The sequence below is a fragment of the Sclerotinia sclerotiorum genome, genomic scaffold (assembly GCF_000146945.2).
Source record: "Sclerotinia sclerotiorum 1980 UF-70 scaffold_7 genomic scaffold, whole genome shotgun sequence".
Classification (NCBI taxonomy): Eukaryota; Fungi; Ascomycota; class Leotiomycetes; order Helotiales; family Sclerotiniaceae; genus Sclerotinia; species Sclerotinia sclerotiorum.
In genome coordinates, this window is record NW_001820829.1 from 400738 (window position 1) to 425820 (window position 25083).

The 25083-nt window shown below is 41.7% G+C and overlaps 7 protein-coding genes across 7 annotated transcripts; 5 read left to right on the forward strand and 2 right to left on the reverse strand.

The window, feature by feature from the left end:
* Positions 1-125: 125 nt before the first annotated feature.
* On the forward strand, positions 126-648 carry SS1G_05750 (predicted protein; the record flags this gene model as incomplete). The annotated part of the gene is made up of 3 exons (XM_001592778.1): positions 126-187; positions 230-292; positions 621-648. The coding sequence occupies 3 exons, from the start codon at positions 126-128 to the stop codon at positions 646-648; spliced, it is 153 nt and encodes a 50-aa protein (XP_001592828.1).
* Positions 649-3561: 2913 nt separating this feature from the next.
* SS1G_05751 (predicted protein) lies at positions 3562-3883 on the forward strand (the record flags this gene model as incomplete). Its single annotated transcript, XM_001592779.1, has 2 exons — positions 3562-3648; positions 3767-3883. The coding sequence occupies 2 exons, from the start codon at positions 3562-3564 to the stop codon at positions 3881-3883; spliced, it is 204 nt and encodes a 67-aa protein (XP_001592829.1).
* A 1319-nt stretch (positions 3884-5202) lies between these two features.
* On the forward strand, positions 5203-6002 carry SS1G_05752 (predicted protein; the record flags this gene model as incomplete). Its single annotated transcript, XM_001592780.1, has 3 exons — positions 5203-5224; positions 5385-5645; positions 5758-6002. The coding sequence occupies 3 exons, from the start codon at positions 5203-5205 to the stop codon at positions 6000-6002; spliced, it is 528 nt and encodes a 175-aa protein (XP_001592830.1).
* A 3682-nt stretch (positions 6003-9684) lies between these two features.
* On the reverse strand, positions 9685-10100 carry SS1G_05753 (predicted protein; the record flags this gene model as incomplete). The annotated part of the gene is made up of 2 exons (XM_001592781.1): positions 9685-9755; positions 10013-10100. 2 exons carry the CDS (start codon positions 10098-10100, stop codon positions 9685-9687), a joined length of 159 nt encoding a protein of 52 aa, XP_001592831.1.
* Positions 10101-14116: 4016 nt separating this feature from the next.
* On the forward strand, positions 14117-17485 carry SS1G_05754 (hypothetical protein; the record flags this gene model as incomplete). The annotated part of the gene is made up of 1 exon (XM_001592782.1): positions 14117-17485. The coding sequence occupies one exon, from the start codon at positions 14117-14119 to the stop codon at positions 17483-17485; it is 3369 nt and encodes a 1122-aa protein (XP_001592832.1).
* Positions 17486-19331: 1846 nt separating this feature from the next.
* On the reverse strand, positions 19332-21101 carry SS1G_05755 (hypothetical protein; the record flags this gene model as incomplete). Its single annotated transcript, XM_001592783.1, has 2 exons — positions 19332-20960; positions 21042-21101. 2 exons carry the CDS (start codon positions 21099-21101, stop codon positions 19332-19334), a joined length of 1689 nt encoding a protein of 562 aa, XP_001592833.1.
* A 1143-nt stretch (positions 21102-22244) lies between these two features.
* Positions 22245-24211, forward strand: SS1G_05756 (hypothetical protein; the record flags this gene model as incomplete). Its single annotated transcript, XM_001592784.1, has 2 exons — positions 22245-22620; positions 22677-24211. The coding sequence occupies 2 exons, from the start codon at positions 22245-22247 to the stop codon at positions 24209-24211; spliced, it is 1911 nt and encodes a 636-aa protein (XP_001592834.1).
* Positions 24212-25083: the final 872 nt, after the last annotated feature.

Genomic DNA, 25083 nt, shown 5'->3' on the forward strand with positions numbered 1-25083 from the left:
GGAATTGATCCTAGAATGCAAGACTTAATGAACTATTCGGTTTAACAAGCTGTAAATCGAAGATAGGTAGAGAAAATGATTTTCAGACTTATTATAATGATATGTGCTTGAGATATATGATTATAATGATCGATAAGAGATGTGCTGATGGAACTTCAACTTGTGACAATGGGAATAGCAAAGCACAGTAAGATTAAGTGGTTGCTAAAAATATATAAAGACAACATAGGACCTATCACGCAACAGGAAAATGGCAGTCATTATTGACAGTTGAAATGGGTATTAAGATTCGGTAAATTTTCAAAGAACAGCTCTACTCTCGCTGCATATCAACACCATAGACTTCTACAATGATTAAGGATGATGAAGCAACGGTACCTCAAAAAAGATCATTTATTAATGCCTCTGTATAGTCTCCGGTGCATACATACTGACACAAAGGCCCTCGATTCTTATACCCGTTTATGTCATCTCCTCAGTTCATCATCTCTCCCTCATCTCTTATCCACCTCTTTACTACGTCTATCCCGCCATCATCTCATCTAACGCACAACCTCTCCTAAAACCCCTTTTCTTCCCGCTGTGGAATGGAACTACACGGTAAGCTACATCCCACTCAGAACACCCATGGGCAAGTACCTCAAGTAAAAGCACAACAAGATGGATATAGCCAAACCGGCATCCAGGCAACCATAAAATATCATACCATACATAACCATTCCCTATCCAAACCAGAAAAGTTTCTACAAACATAATCACCACTTCTCCCAGCACTTTCCCCCATTCCAAAACCAGACTCTATTACATCTATCTCTTCCTCACATAACGAAGCATTTCACTTCGCACACTGGTGCTACTTAATTCATCCATCTACCCATCCATGGATTCATCCAAGTAGCCACCCTTATTAAACACAACATCAACTTTCCATCCAGCCTAAGATTAGTATCTCCTCAGGTTTCTACACAAGCAATCCTAATTTCCAACCCCAAATTCAAATATAAATCAGATTCCCCTCTGGTATCAGATACTAGATACCAAATCCCAATACCAAATCCCAATACCAAATCCCAATACCAAATCCCAATACCAAATCCCAATACCAAATCCCAATACCAAATCCCAATACCAAATCTTAAATATCAAATCTCAAACTCCAAATCCCAAATAAAACAATCAATACACAAATCAAACCAACCCAAACCAAACCAAACCCCTAAACATCATCTCATTTTATTTATTTACTTTATTTATAATTGTGACCAAAAGGGTGTTTATAGACCAGCAATTGTATTTAACTTAGAATCTACAGGTGAAGAGCACCTGTAGATGGGGATAGCTACTCTATATATACACAAATGAATAGCCTAGCCGTAATGGCTAGGCAAAAAGAAGTCCTATTTATTCCTCCAATGATCTTACTTTCCGATAACACATATGATACCTAGTACTTGTCCGGATCTGATCCTCAGGTCACCTAAATCGCATACTAATCTCGAGTAATCGTATCATGTGTGGACATGGTTAATGTACCTGAGGTTTCTTATATAATAAGGGTGGGAGGAAAGCAGGGATTTCCGTCACAATAATCTTATATCTTACTATATAATTTCATCATTTTAGACTACAAAGATAAATAAAAAATTGAAATGTGTGTGTATTTTATTCATATAATATAATAGATATTATATTATAAATAAAATAAATAAAAAACATAGTTTAATACGTATATTATACTTCATGGTATCTTTTTTTTTATTTAAAAAAAAACCAATCATTATTTCTTTTTTTAAAACTAAACTTAAACTTTTTTTCTTTAAAAACAAACAAACAAGGAAATCCTATCATAAAAAACACTCAAATACTTGTAACGATACTGTACTGGAGGCAGCGGCTGCCTAAGGTTTCGTCTGGTTGGTAGTTGTGGGTTAAGGCTTTATCACTGGTATTCACTTGGAAGTGAAGTCGTTACTAGATCAAGTAGAATGTAGGTAAACTAATTGATAACCAAGTTGAGCACGAAGCTCCTTAACCACAAGACTAAATGAATGTTTATATACCCTATATCATCTTTTGAGGACCTTTGGGACCCTTCGGTCCTCAAGGTCCTCGAGGTCACGTGAATTAATGAATCGTGACAATGCTATTATAGACCACATTAACCGATAATCTAATAATCCCATAACACCAAGCATTCCCCATTCATCCCATCCATCTCATCTCATCCTATCCCATGCCCCCCTCATCCATCCATCCACACAACAAACAACCCACAACCCACAAAACCAAAAAAAATACACCACAACAAACCTCCCCAAACCCCTCACTTCACACTTCCACTTCCAGAAACCCGCCTAAATTGCATGCATACCCATACCCCGCAACACATACATATAAAAAAACCAACAAATACACATATCTCGCGTCACCCCCGCAATTGGCACGCATAACCCACTTTGTAATCTTACTTTCTATGCAACACACACTTCGTACTTCGCATACAATACTATCGCCGATTGATTGGAGCACGCGGATACGGTAGATCTACCGTAGTGTAGTATTTATTTGAACTCTTATGGAGTGTATATATATATTTTTTTTCTCCATTATTATACTAATATGATATGACATAATAAGACCATGGCATGCATACCTACCTGTACAATTTGTGCCATCCCTCCTTTCTATTTTAACCGCATCCCAGGATTTTTTTTTAAAAAAACCCCCCAAACACATTGTTTGCAGAAAAGTAAAAAGTACCTGCAGCCAGCTAGCTACTCCGCAAAAAGTGGTGCTTTAGGTGCACAACCTCTGTTGGCGGGGAAATGTAAATGTATCTTTGAAATGGAAATTTTATATTATATTATATCATATACTACCATATAAGAGTACTATCACGTACGATCATGTAATGTAGGGATTTCTATATTTTGACGCCACTGCGACGTGAAAAGTATATGGGGATTTACTTTTCTCCATGTTCCATTATCAGGTAAAAGCTAGTGCGTAGAAAATATGTATTTTCCCATCGGTAAAAGCGGTTGTGATTGTGATTGTGATTGTGGTTGTGGTTGTGATACAGCAGGAGATTCTTTGTTTTTCATTCCGGATGCATAAAAATTGTCATCGGTCCGGGTCTTGACCTAAGCTATCCAGTTTTCGGTCGAATGGTCTTTACATATTCCGAGGTAGGCATCATTTCCCACGTTTCACTGAAGGATATTTTTGATAGACGTTTGATTTTGATTTTGATTTTGATGCCGGGAAGACCGAGAAGTTATTCTGCACGTACGCCGTCATTTCCTGGTGCGTGCGGCTGAGTGGAACCGTACGCACAGCACCTGGGAAAGGACTTGATGTCAACCGCGTGTGAGACACGAAGTCTAAAGCGTCAATCAGAGAGAACCACATTTCAAGGCGTAAATTCCTGATCTACTTTAAGAAGAATAATGTCAGCGTCAAGAGATGTGTGAGCCGTCAATTTGAAAAGCCATGGAAAGATCGGCAAACAAATTCCCATATTGAGATATCCTTTGATGATTTTTGAGTGCTAGCTTCATCATGATGCACGACTCCTCTTTCATGAGATTAGTAGCCGTGGCAGCGAACCTCGCCTGGTGGCCGACTTGGCCATCGTACTTCTCCAAGGTAATCTATTATGGGGCGTAGAGGAGTTGCAGCTATTTGAGGAAGGTAATTTGGATGGTCACACTTGGAAACTGAAATATATAGCTACCGTAGAAATGCGATCTATCAGATTCATCAGTGTAGCGGAAAGAAAGAAGAACCGACGTTTGCATGTGCGAAACAAGCATGCGATAGCACTGGCGCAGGAATGATTAATGCAGAAGAATGGGTACAGATGATGAGGGGTAATCTTTAACTTTCGTAAAAAGCGTCGGTAATATCCCTACCATACATCAAATCCATTCCCCAGTATGAATAATTGCTAAAGAAAGTTCTTGCGTTAAAAATAAACGTTGAACACGGTGGAGATAAACTCGGCTCGGGAAGCTGCAGTCTTGCTGCAGTCTTGCTGCTGCGTGCTCATGCAGGTAAAATCATTTCGGGAATATTACCATGTCGTTCAGTGCATATAGAATTATGAGCAAATAGTTATCCGCGGTATCCGCAAGTAATCCTATAATGGACTACCAATATTGATGATTTGGTGCAAGTATGGAACGAGTAAGCAGGATCTATCATTTATTATGATTCTCCTCTCTTCACCGGCTAGAGAGTACATATGAACCTGAAAAGGATTTTGCAGAAGTATAGTGTCATTGCTAACATGGGGTTTTCAAAAGGTATGCAACTAAACAATCCCTTCTCGGCGCCGTTTTTATAACTCCATATAGACGACGGCCTTGGTGTGTAGAAACAAAAAGTTGCTGTATCACAATCACACCTTGGTAGGAAATGATGTAAACACGCTGGACGCCCATTGCCGTGTGTACGCATGTAGGGTCTTCAGCTATTCAATTATTCCGTATAAAAATGCACTTGCGCTGAAATGTACATGGAAATGGAATGTCCCTCAACCGCTGCACGAGGACATGCCATGCTGCGTGAAGTTACACATCCATCATGTGATTTTGTTTCGTATACTACAACGTAACATGAGAACGTGCAGGTACCTGGCTTTTCCTTTTTCTCGTCCTTGTCCTTGTGCCTTGCCGCCTTCAACAAACACTGGCAGATATGCTGTAACATTACCGATGTAACTGAACCACCCGCCATCGAGGTCCCTGTTTTTCAGAGTTTGGGGCCAAGTTACGAACTATTTTGAGCCTTGACGAACCTTGAGAAGTAAGCCTTAAAGCCTTGCTTCTGGTATCTCTCGAAATACTTTTCTCGACTGGAAGCACATGAGATGATTCTAAATTTCTCATGCAAACTCACAGATTAAGTTATTGTGGGTAAAAATGTTTATCCTCAGATATTCGATCTTCGATGTTCAATATCCGTCCATACTCTGTACTGTACATTTCCAGGTTCCATTTCAAGATTGTCAGTGGGGGTTGGGGGTTGATTAGTTGTTCTCATGGTTAAAGAGTCAAAGTCCGACAATCCGATGAAACGGAAAATGAGATGCTTATGCTTATGCTGCGCTCCCTATGCTTGGTCGCCTAACGTAGTCGAGGCGAGGGGTTATTTACCATACAGCGGCACCAAACGGTAGAGTACCACTGTAGATCAAACATGTGGGCACATGGTTTTCAAGGTTCAAGGTTTTTCTCCCCCAAGAAAAACGAAAAAAAAAAAAGCTTCCAGAAGAATTCGAGAAGCTATTCTCATTTGTTTTGTCATCAGAAAATGCTTGAGGTGGTGAGTTCCAAGGTTATAGATTATTTGCTATGTTTGGTAAGCTAATTGATTCATAGAACTGACCATGCATGCAATAGGAACAGATGTCCACCGAGTACTCTGCAATATCCAGAAAGATGCTTCGTCATACAGAGTATTTGTTGTGTTAAGCAGAGATAGGATCATTATCGATGGGAAATCAGATCATGCATCAGGACATTTGACGACAAGATGCAACATTACAATAATCAATGCCGGCACTTTGTTTAGGAAGACTGTTTGTGTGGACCTTGGTGCATCGGTATTCAAACGTTGTGTTGATAGGATATACCTTGATAGTAGAATAGTATGGATGGATCACATCATACTTCCTTTTAGTCCTTAAATTTCTTTGTTTCTTGACCGGGAAATCACCAGATGTAAGATGAATGTTAGAAATTGTATGTGTAGGTCTTATGGTATGGCATGTGTTGAGCAACAATGTGAGAAGCAAAAGCGCATCCCCCTTCCCACGAATTGAAGATACTTCTCGAGACTTGCTTTTACTCGTACCCAAGGAGTTATTGTTTATCTTGCTTGGTTTCTCCAAGGGTCTTCCTAGACCCAACGGAGACTTTGAGCTAATCTCCCCAAGGACCCAAGGAGAAAGTAAAAAAGCTTGGAATGAAGAGAACTGCCTCGGATCAGTTGATTGAATATGTACTGTACAAGTGTACACAGACAATGTGCTCGTTTCTATCCCGTCACTAACACTATCGAATGATGCCAAGTCAGTAATCTGCAGCTACACAGGCAGGCGGGTTTTTGCGTTGCGTTGCATTGCTGAGTGAGTGCATTTCTGCTGTAGATGCACATCTGTTTGTAGAGCCAAAACAAGCAGCCACCGAAATGCCAGGTAGATCCCCTTGAATAAAACAGGAGATGTCGTTATTGTTTTTGAATTTGTATCAAATGTATCGAATGCTCTTGATTGAAACAATTCTCCATTCATCAAAGGGAAATATTGATCTACTGTGAGTAGGCAAAACATGATAATCCTAGATACAATCAGAATACCTAGTACCTACAAAAAAAGAAGCCCTACTGCCTGCCTGCTTTGAAATCTATTTAATTACTCATCGGGGATAAATTAACCTTATGATGTCGACATTGCATGCATAACAAGAGATTTATGATACTAGTTTTGTTGGTTCTTTGTTTGATCTCGTAACTATCGGGCAAACTTACTCTAAAAGTACATATCGTATCAGATTTCATTTCCAAATAGTCACGAGCTCATATATTGTCTCCACCATTGAAGATATTCAGGAATTAGTACCCGAATCTAGTTTTTTTTCCTTTTTCCTTTGTCTTTTTTTGTTCTCTCGTCACCCCTTTTACAAGATTAAAAGGGCAAGAAACAAACAGAAAGATTCGCTAAAAATGAACGTTAAATGAATGTGGACCAAAACTGGGCTTACGTCGTAGTACCTAGTGGCTATGTAATCCCAGGTAATGTACCAACGGAAACCAAAAACGGTGTGGAAAGGGCCTGACCGTGTATTTTCCCCGAGGATCCAATAGAACGGTTGACACAGCAGGGATAATCATATGGAATAGCACGATGGTACGGAGTACACTGTATAGAAGATGGGAGGGAAAATCGAGGGAAAGGGGATGTTTGAAAAGTATGATTTATATCTAGGTAGTACCCAGGCAGTAGACAATAAATCTTGCATATCAATACGTGAAAATAGAAAGATTAGAGTCTTACAAAGATGCGCGTGACGAATAAACTTTCAAGATCTTTCTATTTCCACTAAGATTATCCAAGGTGCTCTGTGCTGTGCTGTGCTATGCTCTGTGCTATGCTCACAGAGATTTTCCTTACATTTACCAAAGCACCAAAGCACCACAGCTAAATTCTCAAGAGCTGCATGACAGCACATTTTGAGTCTTTTGAAGAATTACTGATGAGATTATCTCATGCCCGCAAAACCCCCACTTCAGGTCCACTTGTGTTCGTGCATTGCAGAGTAACGAAGCTGATCCTTCCTTTTATCCTGAACTACTCCATAGAGAGGAGAGCTCAGGAAAGCCGAGCACAACCGCGCCATGACTCTTTTGTTTAACAGCTATGTCTAAGGTAATATTTCAATTTCATTCACACTATTACTTCCGCCGTCTTTCTATAGCGGGAACAAGGATGTACTCCTCACACCGAATTCGTACCTGATTTTCTCAACCTTTCTCTCTTCCAACCTTTCGACCTTTATTACTCTGTAATAATGTATCTTCAAAGCAATTTACCAACCCTTTCTTAGTTGTACGACTTGTCACCAATCTAGTCTTAGCGGTCCCGTGCTTGGTAAGTTTGATCCGAATCCCGAGCCATCCACCCCGTCTTCAAAATCCACAATCAATTAATGAATGATAGGCTGGGACGGATAGAAGGAAATGATAAACAAGTCGATCACGATTCACGATTCACGAATCTCTGTTGTTGCGGGGCGTGCAGCTTTTTTGAATTTTTTTTTGATATTGAACTATAACCATAGGTATCGTCACCCTTGCCAAGAGCTGAGCTGAGGAAAGAATTTTCCATCAGTGCTTCCAAACATCGTATCATAATCGACAAATGCCAAACCTACGCCCGCCAGATCCTGCCACGCTGCCTAACTTTGCTGCACTGCACAGAGCACGACTTGTACCGAGGTGCGTCCAAGCTCCTGTAATAATGAGTGACCCATATTCGTCTGTTGTTTTTAAGACGGCGTGCGTATTGACTGGTTGACTGGTTGACAAGTTAAACGCTGACTCAATTACTTTAACACTATCGTTCATAATACTAAGAACATTATACCAATTCTTATATTTCATCTCCGCCTTAGGTCTACAAAGATGTTTCATTCACGTAAAAAATCACTACTGAATCAATAGAACATGATCTAGGAATAGAGGAAAACATAGTCCGAACGGAAACAAGGGGCCCGGGGACTATCAGATTTTGATTCCCAAAAATAACTTCTCCTAATCCAATTTACCTTCTCGTCGGATTAGGATCTTCCCAGCTTTCAACGCCAGCCAGGATGAAGATTAAAATCACGACTATTATCAAAGGTCTAAGCAGAAAAAAAAAAGACGATTTCTACCAAATCAAGAATTCGATGAAGAATAACCGAATTTTGATGGCTTTTCGTCTTTTCCTCCCCTGATTACAAGGGAAACCCCCATGATGACATGGGGTTACAAATTCCATACAGATGCCCTCTGCCCCGATAAATAGGGGAGGAGGTCTCAGCTCATAATCTGTTGGCTGATTTGGGGACTCAGGGTAATAAACAACTAATCAGCTAATCAATACCCTGGATGAACAGACAAGGCGAAACACCAATGCTGCTTTTTGGGCTTACGTGCCATGAAAATTACATTCGATGCAGGGAGTATAGCACATGGGGCAAGCATCAGCTTTCCTTTGATGGGCGCGATATTCTACGTTTATTGGTTGATTAAGTGAGGAGGTTTGAGCCTTATGACGGAAGTTCCTGACTTCCCTGAACGGTTTTGCTGATCGGTACGACGGTGTGTTTTTCGCTTTTCATGGGAAAGGAAGATGTGGGATTCGTAGGATTGGTTGGATCTTTTTTTCTTTATCGCGCTTGCTTGCTTGCTTACTTGCTTGTTATGTGATGATGGTGGATGATGGATGGTAGGTAAATAATTGAAAGGGTCGTACAGGAATCACGACATGCATGCATCGGTGTGCTGTATTACAATGATGTTATCTCCATTTTCCCAAGAGGCATGTGATATGACTCAATGAGTATACATCGGGGCCAAAATCAAAGATAGGCCATTGAACATGAAGATTCTCAGCTAAGGTTGAGGGGCAAGAGGGGAACTTCTGTAGAAATTACTCTATACAGATTTATCGCTGCAGTTTCGCTCCACTATCCTACAGATGATGGACGGTAGATGGTCTTTACAGCTGGATGCATACATGCGTGAATATATATGCTTGAATATATATGCTTCTAATCCCAAGTTGACCCAAGTTGACCCCAGCACATGGCTAATGCGCTCACATACGTAGTAGAGTCGAGACGAGACGAGCTTCGCCAACCTTCCTATACCTATTTTCCCATTTTCCTCGCTCGCACCTATCACTTAACTCCGCTCCGAGGACCGTCTGAAATTGGAAAATTAACCATTTGTTCGTACACGAGATATACGGAGCATATAATTTTTTTATGGTCCATTATCGCTCGTCTTATCTCCCTCCCTCTTTCTCCGTAGTACATTTCTACCCTACCCTACCTGTCTACTGGCCGCTGCAGTGGACTCATGCATGAAAGGTTGAAACTTCGCTCTCGGAGTCCCCTGCTATCTCCATCTTTTTTATCCTTGTTCCAAGCGCGTCATGTCATGCTCAGTGTGTGTACGGAGTAGTGTGTAGAGGAAATCATAACCTACCTTGCTTTAAGTTAGAGGGGAGGAGAGCTAGGAAACTGAGCTATGTGGATGCTATTTAGTTTGATATATGTACACTCTCGGAAACATGGCATATGTACAAATGCGGAAATATTTATCTGATATGATATGGTATGTTCATGATGCCTGGATGCGCATACTGTATCTATCTATCTATCTATTTGTATCTTTCTAGGATAATCAAATTTCTTTACTAACATTGATATTGGCATTGGTATTGATATTGATATCTTACCGGAGGAAATACTGCGGATCGCATTATGTTCATGCCAAGCGTGGGAGCGGAGGAATGAGAGATCACGCACTTGTAACGAATTGGTCATTAATTCATACCAAGACCCGAAAAAGAATGTTATGATTGATTGTTGGGAGACGATTCTAAAAGTAAGGATAAGAAAAAACCTGGTCAGAGAAAGAATACCTAGATCCATCCTCAACGCAGCAAACAACAAAAATTTTCATCCATCGAAGCGGTGAAGATTGGGAGTTTGAAAAATCCACGGATGATGTGCACGAAGGAAAGAGAACAGAAAAAAATGTTGCCTCATTTGAGGTCGCGCGAAGGGTTATGCGCTTATAATTGGATCCTGTTGATATCATATCCATCACCGTGTGTGCCAACGAAGCATTTTGCTTCGTCGGTTTGGGGTTTTTCATTACTCTTTTCTTTGGCCCTGTTTGTTACTACTTGCTATATGCTATGTTCCTGCTTCTTCCTACCTAACCTGAGTGTTACCGTCCTTGTGCCCCTGCTGATGAGAAATGTGACCACGAGACCTACTTTATCTTTTTATCACAGATGAACAGCGTTTAAATCTTGTGCGGCGCGATACTAGAGGTGATCTTAACTTTTGGTGGCATCCTGTTGGTTGGTGATGGATAGGAGGAGATGGATTTATGGAGGGAAAATGCTGTGGTGGTGCAATTATGACAGGGTGGAATATGCTTTTCGGCGAGTAAAAATGGTGCAGTGTTTCTGTGCGCTGGTACTGGGCAATTTGACTTTGTGTGAATGATGAGATGATGAGACAAACTGTTGGTCTTTCTCCCGGCCTCTTCCTTTGCGGGAATTGGGAATTGGGAATTGGGTTTACTCGGCCTCAGACTGTGATCGGGATGCGGTGTTGTGAGAGGTTACCAATGATCTTTGGGTACCTAGGTAGGTATCGTTTTGGCTTTTTGCTTTTCTCCCAATGAATGAATATACGGCGCACCCCCGACATAACAAGCAATATCAATCATTTGATTATATAGTCCCGAAACCCCCAATGCTTATTGACGTCTATATTTCCCTTTAAAGCAATTGATCATAACCTCGCAATTCTAACCTACCTACCTTTACTTCATCTCTATACGCATTGCTTCAAGTGCATTCAAATACTTATACACATTTGGAGCTTTGCTTGAGATTTTGCGTTGGCATCTCCATATCTATCCATATCTCCTCATATATCGTGTACCTTCTGACCTGGGGATACCCATATAAATATAAAACATAGCATCAACGACAGCAAGGCAAGATAAGACAGGACGGATTGTTGACAACATTCGATTTTGGAAACATTCTACTTTGTCCCAACATTTCGAAAAGAAGTCGGGATAGGATTCTTCGTTGTGTTATTTGTACCCCGCTATCTACCTCTTCTTGCAATATCTTCTTTCTTCTAGAAGTACGAATCACCTCTATCGAACGAGTTATTGAATACCCTGTCCTGTTCCTTGTATCCTAGTATTTCGGCGCCTGCAAACGCTTCAACGACAAGCGGGAAAGAAACAACAAAGTTATACAACCGTCATATACAGAAACTCTAGTTTTGAACACACAAGGCAGAATCAACAAGTATTTGCAGCAAGTCGAAAGTTAGAGTTCATTCTTTATATCATTTCACCTCGGCTTACAAAGGAAAGGGACTTTTACACTTTTACTACCCTAATCGTTAAGAAAGGAACAAATAGTGTAATAGAAGAATTGGACGAAACAAAGAGCAAGGGGAAATATAATTCGAAATTGGGGAATTTGAATTTTGGGGAAATTTTAATAAAACATCTTGATCAGGTAAGATTGTGGATTAATACTTCATTTTCTTCAATACTGGGTAGGTACTTACAAGTTATGAGTACTGTACTACATTTCCAACTTCAGTCGTCATCTCTTTTGGAAGTGAGGGTTGGCGCATTGGCTGCTGACTGTGTGATGTTCGTTCAGGGCTATCAATCGACATTACATATATACCTAGGTATTAATAATAACATATAATCTGTCTAAGCTTAGCAATTCCAAAGAAAGGTATTAGCATCAGCAGCAGCAGCAACTCAACTGGACTCCACTACCTACCTTAGCTAGCTACTCATCAACTACGACATTGGACAGCTTTTCGATATTGATATTACCATATTACCATATTACGATATTACCTACTTTGGCATACCTACTAGACAATAACTTGACTAGGCCAACCTATAACTTCCAAGGTTGCCAACAGACGGAACCACTTCTACCCATAGCTTGGGTATGCTACACTTGCACTATTTTATACGGCACCTTTTTATTACCTACCTATTGAACGAACCACTTTGAGCCACCGAAGTCATTTATAAGTTATTAGTCCTTTTAGTAGGTGACCTTACTTTAAGTACTTTTACACTTTAGTGGCTAACACAACCCGAAACCTTGAAGAATTTTCATTTTTGGTACCTTAAACCTAGGTGCCATTATCTACTTATTACCTATTACCTATTAATTAACTTTGAACGGGAATAAGTTTAATTTCTAAAATCCAAGGCTGCCAACGAAGGAAAAGGAAGCACCGGTAATCTGTTGGTACTCAGTACTGACTTGACTTGACTGTACCTGGAAAGAAAGAAGGAGGGAGAGAAGAGAGAGAGGGGAAAGAGAAGGAAGAAAAAAAAAAAAGAAGAATCATCATCATCATCATCATTCAGTCATCTTCTCCTCATCCAGCCATCCAGTCATTCAATCGTTCATTCATTCAATTCACTACCACAACAACACACCACCACCACTCATTTTGTCACTCCTTTATCTCCAAATTTGTTTGGTATTACCAAAATTACATTCCTTCCAGAAGATACCAAAACCAATACATCAAATCTTCTTTTCTATTTCCCTTCTCTTTTACTTTTCATTACCTATCTAGGTACTCTGAATAATTCCAATCCACAATTCAGTTCAATTCAATTTCATTCAACTCGAATCCCGTCCAAGTTTACCACATCCTCGGAACCAGAGATCCAATCAAGCACAAATCAAACCAATGCTTGATGCCCTCTTTTATTAATCTTTGAGGGGGAGAAGAAAACGCACAAATAAAAACATTTATTTACACAATTTATTGTTCACTCTCATTTTTTCTTCTTTCATTCCTTCTTTTCATATTCTATCCTCATTCCATCCATTTTTCAATGGTCAAGGGGGGAAATTGAAATCAAGGAAGAAATAATCAAAAATCCAAGGGCAATTACAACAATTACAGCCAGCAATCACAGCAATTACAACAATTTCTTACAGCAAAAACTCGATGCAGCTAGCTCTCTGCACACACTAAGCAACTGCACGATACCGAATACCGCCATCCCCCAGCTTTTTTCCTGCAGGCCTTGGATTCTTGCGAACATCACCCTAAAGAAATTCCCATTTGCAACTACCCGCACTATCTGCACTACCTATCTGCATTCCCTGCACTACCTAGGCATCTGCACTATCTGCACTACCTGCACTCCCTGCACTACCTACCTGCCCCTACCTGCACTTACTTACTTGCCTGCACCACCTGCACCACCTGCACCACCACAAAAACAAAAGTAAAACCCCCACCAACAACTACTACCACCACTTTATTACCACCAGCACCTCCACTACTACTACCACTACTACCACTACTACCACTACCACCACCACCCTTCACACCATCCTAGTCGAACACACAAAAAATCCTTCCTCCCAAAAACCTCAATAAATAATTCCTAAATTGGCCACTTACATTGCGATTAACTACGATCGAATGCAAGATCATCCAGATCCGCCGTCTCATTCATACTTACACAGGATTTAAGATTACTCAAAAGGAAAAAAAAAGAAGTTATTGGGCCTGGCGCAACCATTCGACTTTCCCTTTTCAAACCACCATTTGCAGAATATACGACTCACCATACACCCATTCATCGTCCAGAAATATTAAAAGACATGCGCTCAATCACATCTATATGGTATAGTGTTCTCAAACCCGAGTTCAGCTATTAGTTGATCATACGAAACCTGCGCCATTGGCCAATTTCATTTCACTTCCCAAAAAGGGTTGATAGTGAATCCGCTTACAAGATGTCTTCTCTTCATTCGAGTCCCAATCCGACTCCTCCTACCTCAAGAGTTCCCGCACAACAGCAATCGCCTCATATGTCTCCATATCCACAGAGAACATCCTCTTTGAATCGAAGACGTGGTATATCGCGTGTGCGGACCGAATTCCTACCTACCATTACTTCCGCCCCTACCGTTCCAATGTCGGCGTCCTCGGTCACAACCTCCAGCTCCGCACAAGCGTCGCCCATCATGTCACCCGAAACTAATCAAGTTATGACCAACAACTCCTCATTACAAGTATCCCCCGAAGGCCCTCGTGGGCGTGAACCTGAACATCGCCTTCCCCCTTTCGAACCCCTCCCCGACTCAATAGTTTCAAGGAAACATAGTCAAACTGCCATGGCTGAGGCATTCACCGGCAATAGGTCGCAAGGTTTGATGAGAAGGTTATCGAACAAGATCTCCCGACGACAATCGACCACTATAAGTCGAGACCAAAGTGCTGGACCAGTCATGTTGCGACGCAGGAGTGACAGCACCAATACAGCTCCAGATTCCAGACACAACTTCTTTAACTCTGATTCCGACGAAGATGCCCACGAGGATTGTATCGAGTGGGTGGACTCTCCATTGGGTATTGAAGGTCTTCCCGGCGACTATCCAAGTTCCAATGCCTCGTTCGCTTGCTCTTCGACGATGACTAGCGGCGGCGGTAATGGAGGCCTCGCATTGGGTCCCGTCATACCTACCATCCTTCTCCAAGGGACCACCATGATCAAAATCACAAAGAAGAAGAGAAAGTTTCTTACATTTGTTCTAGAAGATGAAGCTTGTAAAGTGTCATGGGACAAGACGAGACCTGCGAAAAGCTTCCTCATTGACAACATCAAGGAAATTCGACTCGGATCTGATGCTCTGAATTATCGTGAAGAATTTAAAGTTGACCCTCAGGACGAACCTCGTTTCTTCTCCATCCTGTACGTGGTACCCGACCACAAGTCGAATGGACGCTCAACGAAAATTATGCACTTGATCGCCCCCGATGAACAAACTTTCGACCTTTGGACAACAACCCTGGAAGCTATTTCAAAACATAGATATGAAAACATGTCAAGTCTTGTGGCCTTCAACGAAAAGGCAGTTAGGAACTATTGGCGAGGCGAGATGACCAAGCAGTTTTCGGAAATACCTCATGCCGAAGATGAAGAGGCTCTTAACTTCGAGGGAGTCGAGCAACTTTGCAAGAATCTCCATATTAACACTTCTTCCAGATTCCTGCGCGAGCGATTTCACAAGGCGGATGCTACCAAGTCGAAGAAATTGAACTTTACCGAGTTTCAGGAATTTGTGAAGCTTATGAAACGCAGAGAAGATGTTTCGGAAATCTACAAAGATCTTGCTTCCGACGCGGCGAAAGGAATCACACTGGAAGAATTTATCAATTTTATTGCCGTCGTACAAGGGGAGAATGTTGAAAAAGACCGAGCCAAATGGGAATCGATTTTCGCGAAATTTGCCCGTCGATCAAGATCACGAGATCAGCCACTGCAAGATGGCGAGGCCGCACGAATGAGTGAAGAAGCCCTTGCTACCTTCTTCACATCTATCCACAATGTTCCCCTAGAGGCGATGCCCGAAACATTTCCCCTCGATCGTCCTATGCATGAGTACTTCATCTCTAGCTCTCACAATACTTACCTCATGGGTCGACAGGTCGCTGGTGAATCGAGTGTTGAGGCTTACATATCAGCTCTAATCAAAGGTTGCCGGTGTGTAGAAATTGATTGTTGGGATGGCAAAGATGGGCGACCGATTGTCAATCATGGACATACGATGACCAGGCCCATCATGTTTTCTGACGTCATGTACACCATCGCGAAATATGCCTTTGTCAAATCTCACTTCCCGTTATGGATTTCTCTGGAGGTTCATTGCAATGATGCCCAGCAGGCAGCCATGGCTCAGATCATAAAAGACGCTTGTGGTCCTTTGCTGGTCACAGAGCCTCTTGATCCTTCGTCTCAAGAGCTCCCTTCGCCTTCTCAATTGTTGGATCGAATCTTGATCAAGGTCAAGAAACCCAGAGTCGATGAAGCACCGGCCAAGGTCAACGGTCGGTCTCGTGGAAACAGTCTTAGCTCACCTCGTGTTTATCCTACTCAGCTCGATAATTCAAGCATTTCTAGTGGCTCCCTCCTACCTACGCCAAGTTCAACCTCCAGTGGAAGCAATATCAAGCAAAGCATTCGAAGAACTGGAACTGATGAAACTACAAGTAGCAGCAGTAGCGATAGTGAAGGAAACGAAGACAGAGCTAAGGATAAGCCCAAGACAAGCAAGATTGTTAAAGTCCTCGGAGAGCTTGGCATTTACAGTGCTGGTGTTAAATTTCGTGGTTTCGATGATCCCGAGAGCAAGACCTACAATCACATCTTCTCATTCATGGAATCTACGTTTGATAGGAATAGCAAAACTCAGGGTGATCGCCGTGCAATGACAAGACATAACATGAGATTTCTCATGAGAGTATATCCCAATGGATGGCGTGTCGCATCTACCAATTTCGATCCTCTCAAATATTGGCGACGAAGTGTTCAGATGGTTGCTCTCAATTGGCAAACTCATGATCTCGGTATGCAAATGAATGATGCTATGTTTGCAGGAGGCACTGATCAATCTGGTTACGTCCTCAAACCAAGCGAACTTCGAGAGATTAAAATGCTTCCTAGTGTTCCCGAGGAAGCAGGTGCCGATCATGTCAAGCGAGAGCGTAAGAATGTTAACTTCTCGATTGATATCATCTCTGCTCAACAACTCATGCGCCCAAAAGGTCTCCCTTCGAATCGTTCTGTCGATCCATATGTTGAAGTCGAGGTTTACCATGCTGATGACAAGAGCAAGGAAAATAAAGGAGTCATTGGCGAAGGTGGTCTTGACGCTTCTGCTAAGGATGGCTCTTCTGGTTTGGGTGCTCCTCATAAGCGTCGTACACACATCGTCCAAGAGAATGGCTTCAATCCTGTTTTCAACAAGAAATTTAATTTCGCTCTAACGACCAAATTCCCAGAACTCGTTTTCGTTCGTTGGACTGTCAGATGCTCCCCGGATGGTCACAGTTACAATGATAAAAGTTTACCCTTGGCTACATATACTGCCAAACTCAGCAGCCTTAAACAAGGTTATCGCACTCTACCTCTCTACGATACAAACGGTGATCAATTCCTCTTTTCTACACTCTTCTGTCGCGTCAAAATCGATCCAGCTACAAGCATCTATGTCAATGCCGAAGCAAATGAGAGCGTCGGCGTACTAAAGAGTCTCGGTCGTACCGTCTTCAATCGAACACCTCTATCACCAAAACCCCCGGTCGATAGTGGTCACCAATGATTCAAACTCACTTCATCCTTCCACAATATTCAATTTATCTGTACATTCTATATCAATTGTAATATACTTCATTCTGGGCGTTTGTATCAAAAAGGCGAGGTACCATACTACGTTCCATTTTCATTGGAAAGAAACAGTCATCGATTCTCTGTTCAGTAATTTCAATTTTATATGGCGCGTCTGAACGCCTGGAGATTTTGACCGATTCATTTTCGATTTTGTTTCTTTTCAAGCGTTTTCATTTCAGCGAGGCGCAATTTTTTTTAAGGGGGATAACAAAGGATACCCCTTCAGCATTCTGCGACTTGCAATATCACAGCATCGGGATTGCGATTTTTACTTCAAACGGCGCGGGCAGCATTAATATACATAGGGCTGGGAAATTAAAAGCAGCTCGCGCTGCGCGTTTTTGCTTGCGATTGCATTTTAAGGGGTCTCTCTGCATACTCCAAACACTTTCGTGTGTATGATTTATGTCATTACACCGAAAAACAACTCCACTCATTTATTCATAAAATTTCTTTTGTTTTGTTCAATTTCTGGCAACATAACATGTAGCGGGCATACTACTTTTGGCTTGTTTTTGTTCCTATGCAAAGGTTTACCCTCATCAAATGTTTCGCGGGTCGAGTTTTTCGGGATGGCATGGGATTGGAAGGGACTGGACTGGATTGTACGGAATGGAGCATTGTGGGAGCGAGCATATACGATTCTGCTGGACTGGCTCTATGCGTTGCTTTTGTTTTCACTCCACTGGGATCTTATGACGGGATACTTCTTTTGGCGTTTCATATCCTAGAATATTCTGGGATGGAGGAACTTGTTTTTTCTTACTGGGCCTTTCTTGCATTGATGGATGGGATACTTATATGACGGTCTGGGTCATTGGACTTTGCAAAGTGGGAGTTTTGTTTTAGTTGTATACATATGGGATACAAATGTGGTGGTGATTGTGATGGGCTGTGGTGATGGTATGATGGATCGCTTCAAAGAGCTTGATCTTTAACTGTAGCTTTTTAGCTTTGAGCTTTTTCGAAGAAAAATATGGTGTCGCTTGGGAAGAATAGGAAGGGTTTTTCATTGTTTGGGTGGTTAGCTGATGATAGAGTGGATGGGTGGGGAGTGTATAGAAAGAGAGATGAGTACATGAAAAGATGAGAAATACAGATGTAAGAACTAAGATAGTTCAAGGGAAGGGAGTGCACTGAGAGATGAGAGATTGTGGATGAGAAATATATAACAATGAAGATCTTTCTAAGCTATACATGTGTCTTTTCTTGAGACGTGACTTGTTATTGTTATCGATTGAGGATTTCTAACGCTATCGCCCACTATCCTACAATAATTGGCCACACCATGAATTTTCCATATACCAGACTAACTGGTGGGTGGGTGGGGTAATAAAGTTCGATGTGCAACAAAAGGAAGGTTTTAGCGCTAAGTACCTAGGTAGGTAGGTATATAATATAGGTGATGTGATGAAGTATTCTCGTAATAAATAATACCTCGGTAGGTATTTTATATTGTATTATAAGATAAGATAAAATTATAAAGGTTTCTTGAATCTTAAAATCATAATTATGGATTAGAGATTATTGATTCTCCTTTTTTTTTTTGAAAGGATAGGAGGAAAGGAGGAAGTATCTGTATTTGATATATACATATATATATATATATTCTTAGAGCATTTACAAACTATCTATCTTACCCCGCCGCGCGCCCCCCAAAATATCATCCTCAGCACGAGAATAACCAAGTATTCCTCCAGCTCAGTGTATATCCAAATATCCAAATATCCAAATATCCAAATATCCAAATATCCAAATATCCAACCAACCAACCATATCTACCACACCGTAACAGCAACCCTCCCCTCTATAATTCCCGCCAACAAATACGCATGCTGAATGCCCATTCGCAACCCAATATCCCTTAAATTCCTCACGCAAAATGCACGCGCTTCTGTAGTGGTCAGGCGCGAATTCCCTACGATAAATAATGGCCAGATGAGAAAATATCCACCGGAGAAACGGAGTTTGGGGAATTTATCGCTTTCACTTTGGGGAGTGCTGGGTGAGGGGGGAGATGTAGAGGGGAAGTTGGTCCAGAGTTGGGGGGGTTCTGTGGTGGGATTTGGGTTTGGGTTTGAAGGGGGATTTATTAGGTTTGCATGTAGGTTTGGAGTGTGGTAGCCTATGTGTTGGGGTATACTAGCTAGGATGTTTGAATGCAGTGTGTATATCGTCGTGGTACATTTCTGGAATAGAGATAAATATTCTGTCCTTGCAGGCAAGGAGTGGCAGATGCGAAATCTTGTAGTAAGATGTCTCGGATTGTTTCGTTGAGCATAATTCGCAGACCTGCGATTGCGTTCCACATTTGTGCTGTCCCAGTGGTCGTGGTATATGTGGTAGTAGCCTTCAAATACGATATCTGGATCTTCGTTCGTCTGGATGATTGTGTATTCCCATCCTCTGGGGACGTTGGTGTAGAAGAAGAGGAAGCGTTCTTCGAGGGCTTGGGCTTCGTTGAGGAGGTCACGAGGATCGGGGTTATTTTCCGCGTGATATCGAGCGTTGAATGAGGCGTAGTCGATCATGGTTTTTTGGGCTATCCATGCTGGATCGATATTTGTCATTGTTTTTTCGGCGAGTGCAGTCATTTCGGTTATGTATTTCGGGATTGGGATATCTCTTTGCAGACAGGATGTTAAGAGGCTTGAAGTTACCTGAGCTAGCAAATGGATTCCCCCTTTGGATTTGATAGCTTCCCGGCCTCGGAGTTTGATAACCGCAGCGGCACCGTGGATATGTTCTGCCCATGCTTTCATGGATTTTTGATTACGTCCTGTGATAGTTTCGAAGATGCCAAGGATCAGGATCGCTAATAAAGTACTATCTTTCTTGACGGCGGTCGGGGATTGAAGAGCTAAGTTGGTGAGTTGTAATGATTTGGCGTATTGGGCGCGTGCTTGATTCATAAGCTGAGGAGCTTTCGCTGAATGTGAATAACCTGCTAAACCAACTGCATGGACTGCTGCGACGAGATTATCATCTATGCTATTGGATTCGTACAAATCGGAAAGAAGTTCCAGATGTCCTCGAGTAGGACCATGATCACCTATCACATAATTTGATAGGAAGAATGCCGTAGCTTTATCTTCAATCGATGGTGTTATGTTGAAATAATTTATCGAGATAATCTGGCTAGGTTGCAGAGTTCTTACAACTACATTGCGTGGAGAGCTAGAGCTTTCTTGGCTTGAAGATGGCGAGGATATGTTTGAGTTAGGAGGTGTGGAGTTGGGAGAGATAGATCCTACGGTCTTTTGCTTGGCTTTTTCATGTTTGACTTTTGCTTTTTTGATGACGCTTTTTGTTTCTTCGCGGAATATCACGTCGATTTGAGATCGGTACCCAGGACATGGTCGTCCGGCATTGGAGCATTGAGTGCACCCGGTGGGTATTGTATCACACTATAATATATTTCAGTAAATGTCCATGGTCCTGAAGAGACTTCATGCTATGATCATGGGCTAGGTTGTAGACTAACTTACTTTTGTTTTCTTGGCTCGGCATGCATGACATCCTTTAGAAGGCCGTCCACAGAATACCATGTTTGGGACGATGTGTTTGCTTAGACGGGAAACACAATCTCGTGTTTAATACTCCACTGACCGTTTTGAGACCGTACGTTTTCCAGGGACCAATTTCTAAGAATAAGAACAAGCTCGGAGTTTCGAGAACAAATTCAACGAGCGATCGATTCTATGGGTATTAGGAACTGACAGCCCAGTGCAATAGAATAGATGAGTTTGGGTTTGGGTTAGGGAATACTACACTCTTCGCAATGATGATCTCAAACAGGAATGCAAGAATTTCCTATACTAAGGGATACAATACTAATAAGATAGCCAAGAAAAGTAGCGAATTCAAACATATTTCTGAGCTGATCGATCTCATATGGATGTCTCCGTGTAGATGATAAGCAGATCACGTGAACATCATGTGTGAAGATGACATCTAATATGATTGGATGAATAAACTCGTCAGAATTTCCTTTTCGAGGGTACGAAGAAGTTAACCAATGAAAAGACTGGAAATATCGGTTCAAGAGGGGCCGTGAATCCTTTAAATGGCTAAGCGTGCTGGAGCCTATTGATGTTTCGTACGGGAAGTGGGACGGGGACAAGTAACCTTGTTAATCTGACAAGGCGCATTTCTTCCGCATTGACAGTCATCCTCGTCATCCTCGTTCATGGACGAATTATTTTCTTCAACTCAATCTTTTCAATTTTCTTTGCATTAGTGTAAAGAGGCATTGTCAACGATATTGAACGAGACTTGTGTCTTATATGAGGCTACGTGCTCACATGCAGCTTGTCAACGTGACTCGCTAAGTAGTGTTGCACTGTATGGCTGTATGATCAAGCATTCTGATTTCCTAGTTTGGTCATCATGAATTTCTTTACGTATCTAGGTTGATTGTATGAGGTTACATGCTAGTAGTGGCTCAGCTAGGTGGTTCCCATCGTAGGGCATTAGTCTGCGGATTTTCTAACTGATCATCCTGAAGTGGAGCCTATAGCTCGTCGTCATAAATCGTTGTGTTTCCATCTTGTCATCGTGTTACATATTCATTCTACTTTCATTTTTACCTGTTAGTGCTTCCATACGTTCTAGTTCGCGATTGTGTACTCTCTCCAAAAAGACTTTAGTCTTCAGGCCTAGGACATTTATCATCAACTTCACAAGTGCAAATGGCTATTTACCTGTATAAAAAATGGAAGGCGACAAGAGAAAACCCTTCGACCCCATCAGGTCCCTCCAGAAACCCGGAATCTTCAAAATCTTGCAAACATAGAAATAACATACTAGGTCTCACGTCAGAAGAACAAGACTCAGCAATCCCTCTAGAATCTCAAGTAAGAAATGTCCAAGGTAGAGAAAGTACCAAGAACGAATTACAGATAGGCATATCTTATGATGGACCATGTACTCTTTGTGAACAAGAAAAGAAAGCATTAAATAGGTATAGGTGGAGGTTAGCTGCTGGATTGATGTTACCATATATGGTACAAGGACTAGATCTTACCATTATTGCTGGTGCTTTACCTTTTATTGCTTCGGATTTCAGTAAGTGTTTGAATCTTCATTTTCCTTAGCATCCATCAGAACTAACGGCTCTCGAGATCAGCTATCGCAACTGAATTGGATTATCTCCGCGTTCAATCTAACCGCAACAACTTTCATACCCGCTTGGGGTCAACTCGCCGACATCTTTGGCCGATATGCAACTCTCCAAGCTGCCTTGGTTCTCACTTTGACTGGAAGTGCTCTTTGTGCTGGGGCACCGGTAACTGCTTTTACCATGTTGCTTTTCGGTCGAGCTCTTCAAGGATTAGGTTGTTCTGGACTCTTAATCTTGACTAAAGTTCTCCTTGCCGATAAAGTATCACTCAAAGAAAATGCCAAGAACAATAGCTTATTTGCTGTTGTCGGTGGTCTTTCTTATGGATTCGGACCTGTCATTGGAGGATATTTGACTCAAGTTTCATGGCGATGGTGCTTCATAATCAATATCCCTATTGCGCTAGTGGGTATGATTGGTGCACATTTTCTTCTTCGACCTATATTGCTCGGGCCTCAAGCAATCAGAAGAACTGATGACGGAACTGAAATGGAAGGACCTCAGACATTCTTGAGGAGATTCGGTACACTTGACTTTGGAGGACAATTCCTATTCCTTTTCGGAATGGGTCTTTTTATTCTTGCCGTTACCTGGGCTGGAGCATACTATCCTTGGTCGGACGTTAAGGTGATCGTTCCTCTCGTCCTAGGTTCTCTCCTCCTCGTTCTATTTTTCGTCTGGGAATACTTCATGATGCCAGGCTTAGCATTGGCAGTCCGATATCCATATTGCCGGGCCATGCTGCCATTCAAGCTCATCTTAAGCCGCAACTCCGGACTTTTAATGTACATCAACTTCATCACTGGCATGGCAATGTACGCCGTCTTCTACTTTGTCGATATATATTTCGCGCTCGTCCTACAATTTTCCTCTAGCAAAGGAGGTAAAAATCTTCTTTACTACATCCCCGGTCTAGCAGGCGGCGTATATCTCGCCATGTTTGCCTGCAATATATTTCCACGTCAAACATGGTATCCACTTTTCCTGGGCACGCTCATCGAGCCCCTCGGCATCACTATTCTCGCCGCAGCACTTTCCTGGGGTCATCTCCCCACAATCTATGGCATGCTTGCTCTTACGGGCGTCGGAACCGGAATCAGACTCATGCCTGGTACACTTCACGCAATAGGACATTATCCCACACAAATCGCACCACTCGTCTCAATGATGTCTCTTTCTTCCTCGTTGGGTGGCACCCTCGCATTAACTATCATGCTAAATATCTTCAATAATCATCTTTCATCTTCGGGTATTTCAGTCTCTGGTACTACTACGGCTAGTTTTTCTGGTATTTCGAGTTTATCGTCGACGGAACAGGATTATGTGAGAGAGATGGCGAAGAGAGGTATCGTGTTGGCTTTTTATGCTATTTCGGCGTTTTTGTGGTTAGGTGTGAGTGCGAGTGCGGGATTGGGAAATGCGTGGATTGCGAGGGGAGAAGAGGAGGGGATGGCGAATGTGGGGAGAACATGTGAGGGGAGCTTTCTTGGGAGTTTGGTGAGGAGAAGGGGGAGAAGTGGTGTTGAGAAGGCTTGAGGGGGGTTAGCGTGGTATTTATATATATATATATATATATCTATGGAGTTTATCTTTAGATTGGCAATGCTTAGAATGTATAATTAATTCCTGGGCTTTAAATATCTGAGTATCGTACATAGTAGACTGCGAAGAAGGAAGATCAATTATAGTAAGAGTATATAATTCAGGGAATATAAATAAATAGATTTCATTGTAGTAAGTTATCTATCAATAAGCGAAGAATATCCTACACTATTTTCAACCTAAGAAGCAAATTACAATAGGAATTATCTCCTTCTGCGTTAATGATAGTTTTGTAGAGTTATGCAACCACCCCATTATTTCCATCTACTCAGGCTTCTATATTCATACTCTTAAATAGAATTTAATATATACTGATTCACGGATACGCATTGAACATTCAACGTCCGTCACACTTCTAGTTGTAAACTTCTACAGAATTATATAACCAACCGACGAATCACGCACAAGTAACAACCCTCTATCGTTACTAAGCTATTTACTCGAATGAAATGTCTTTAAACTTCTGGGGTAAGATCACCTGACCCCTGCCTGCTCTTTGTGTTAAAAAAGGGGGGGTGTTGTATATTTGGAAAATCAGAGGTGAAGTCGTTCTATAGTCTCTGGCTGGCTGGCTGTGACTGATCTTGACTGGTTCGATGCCTAGGAGTAATTTATCACAGGAGAAAAGAAGAGTTCGTTTTCTATTCATTAAGTTCAAATGATTTTCTTCGAGTTCTTTCAGTTCTGAACGATATTTTCTTGTGACTTGAAACTTGATTCAATAGTACAAAAGCATTGAGATGTGTAATAAACATGAAGGAATATTTTTTCTCTCTTCAATTCTCAAGCTTCAATGAATTAATTAT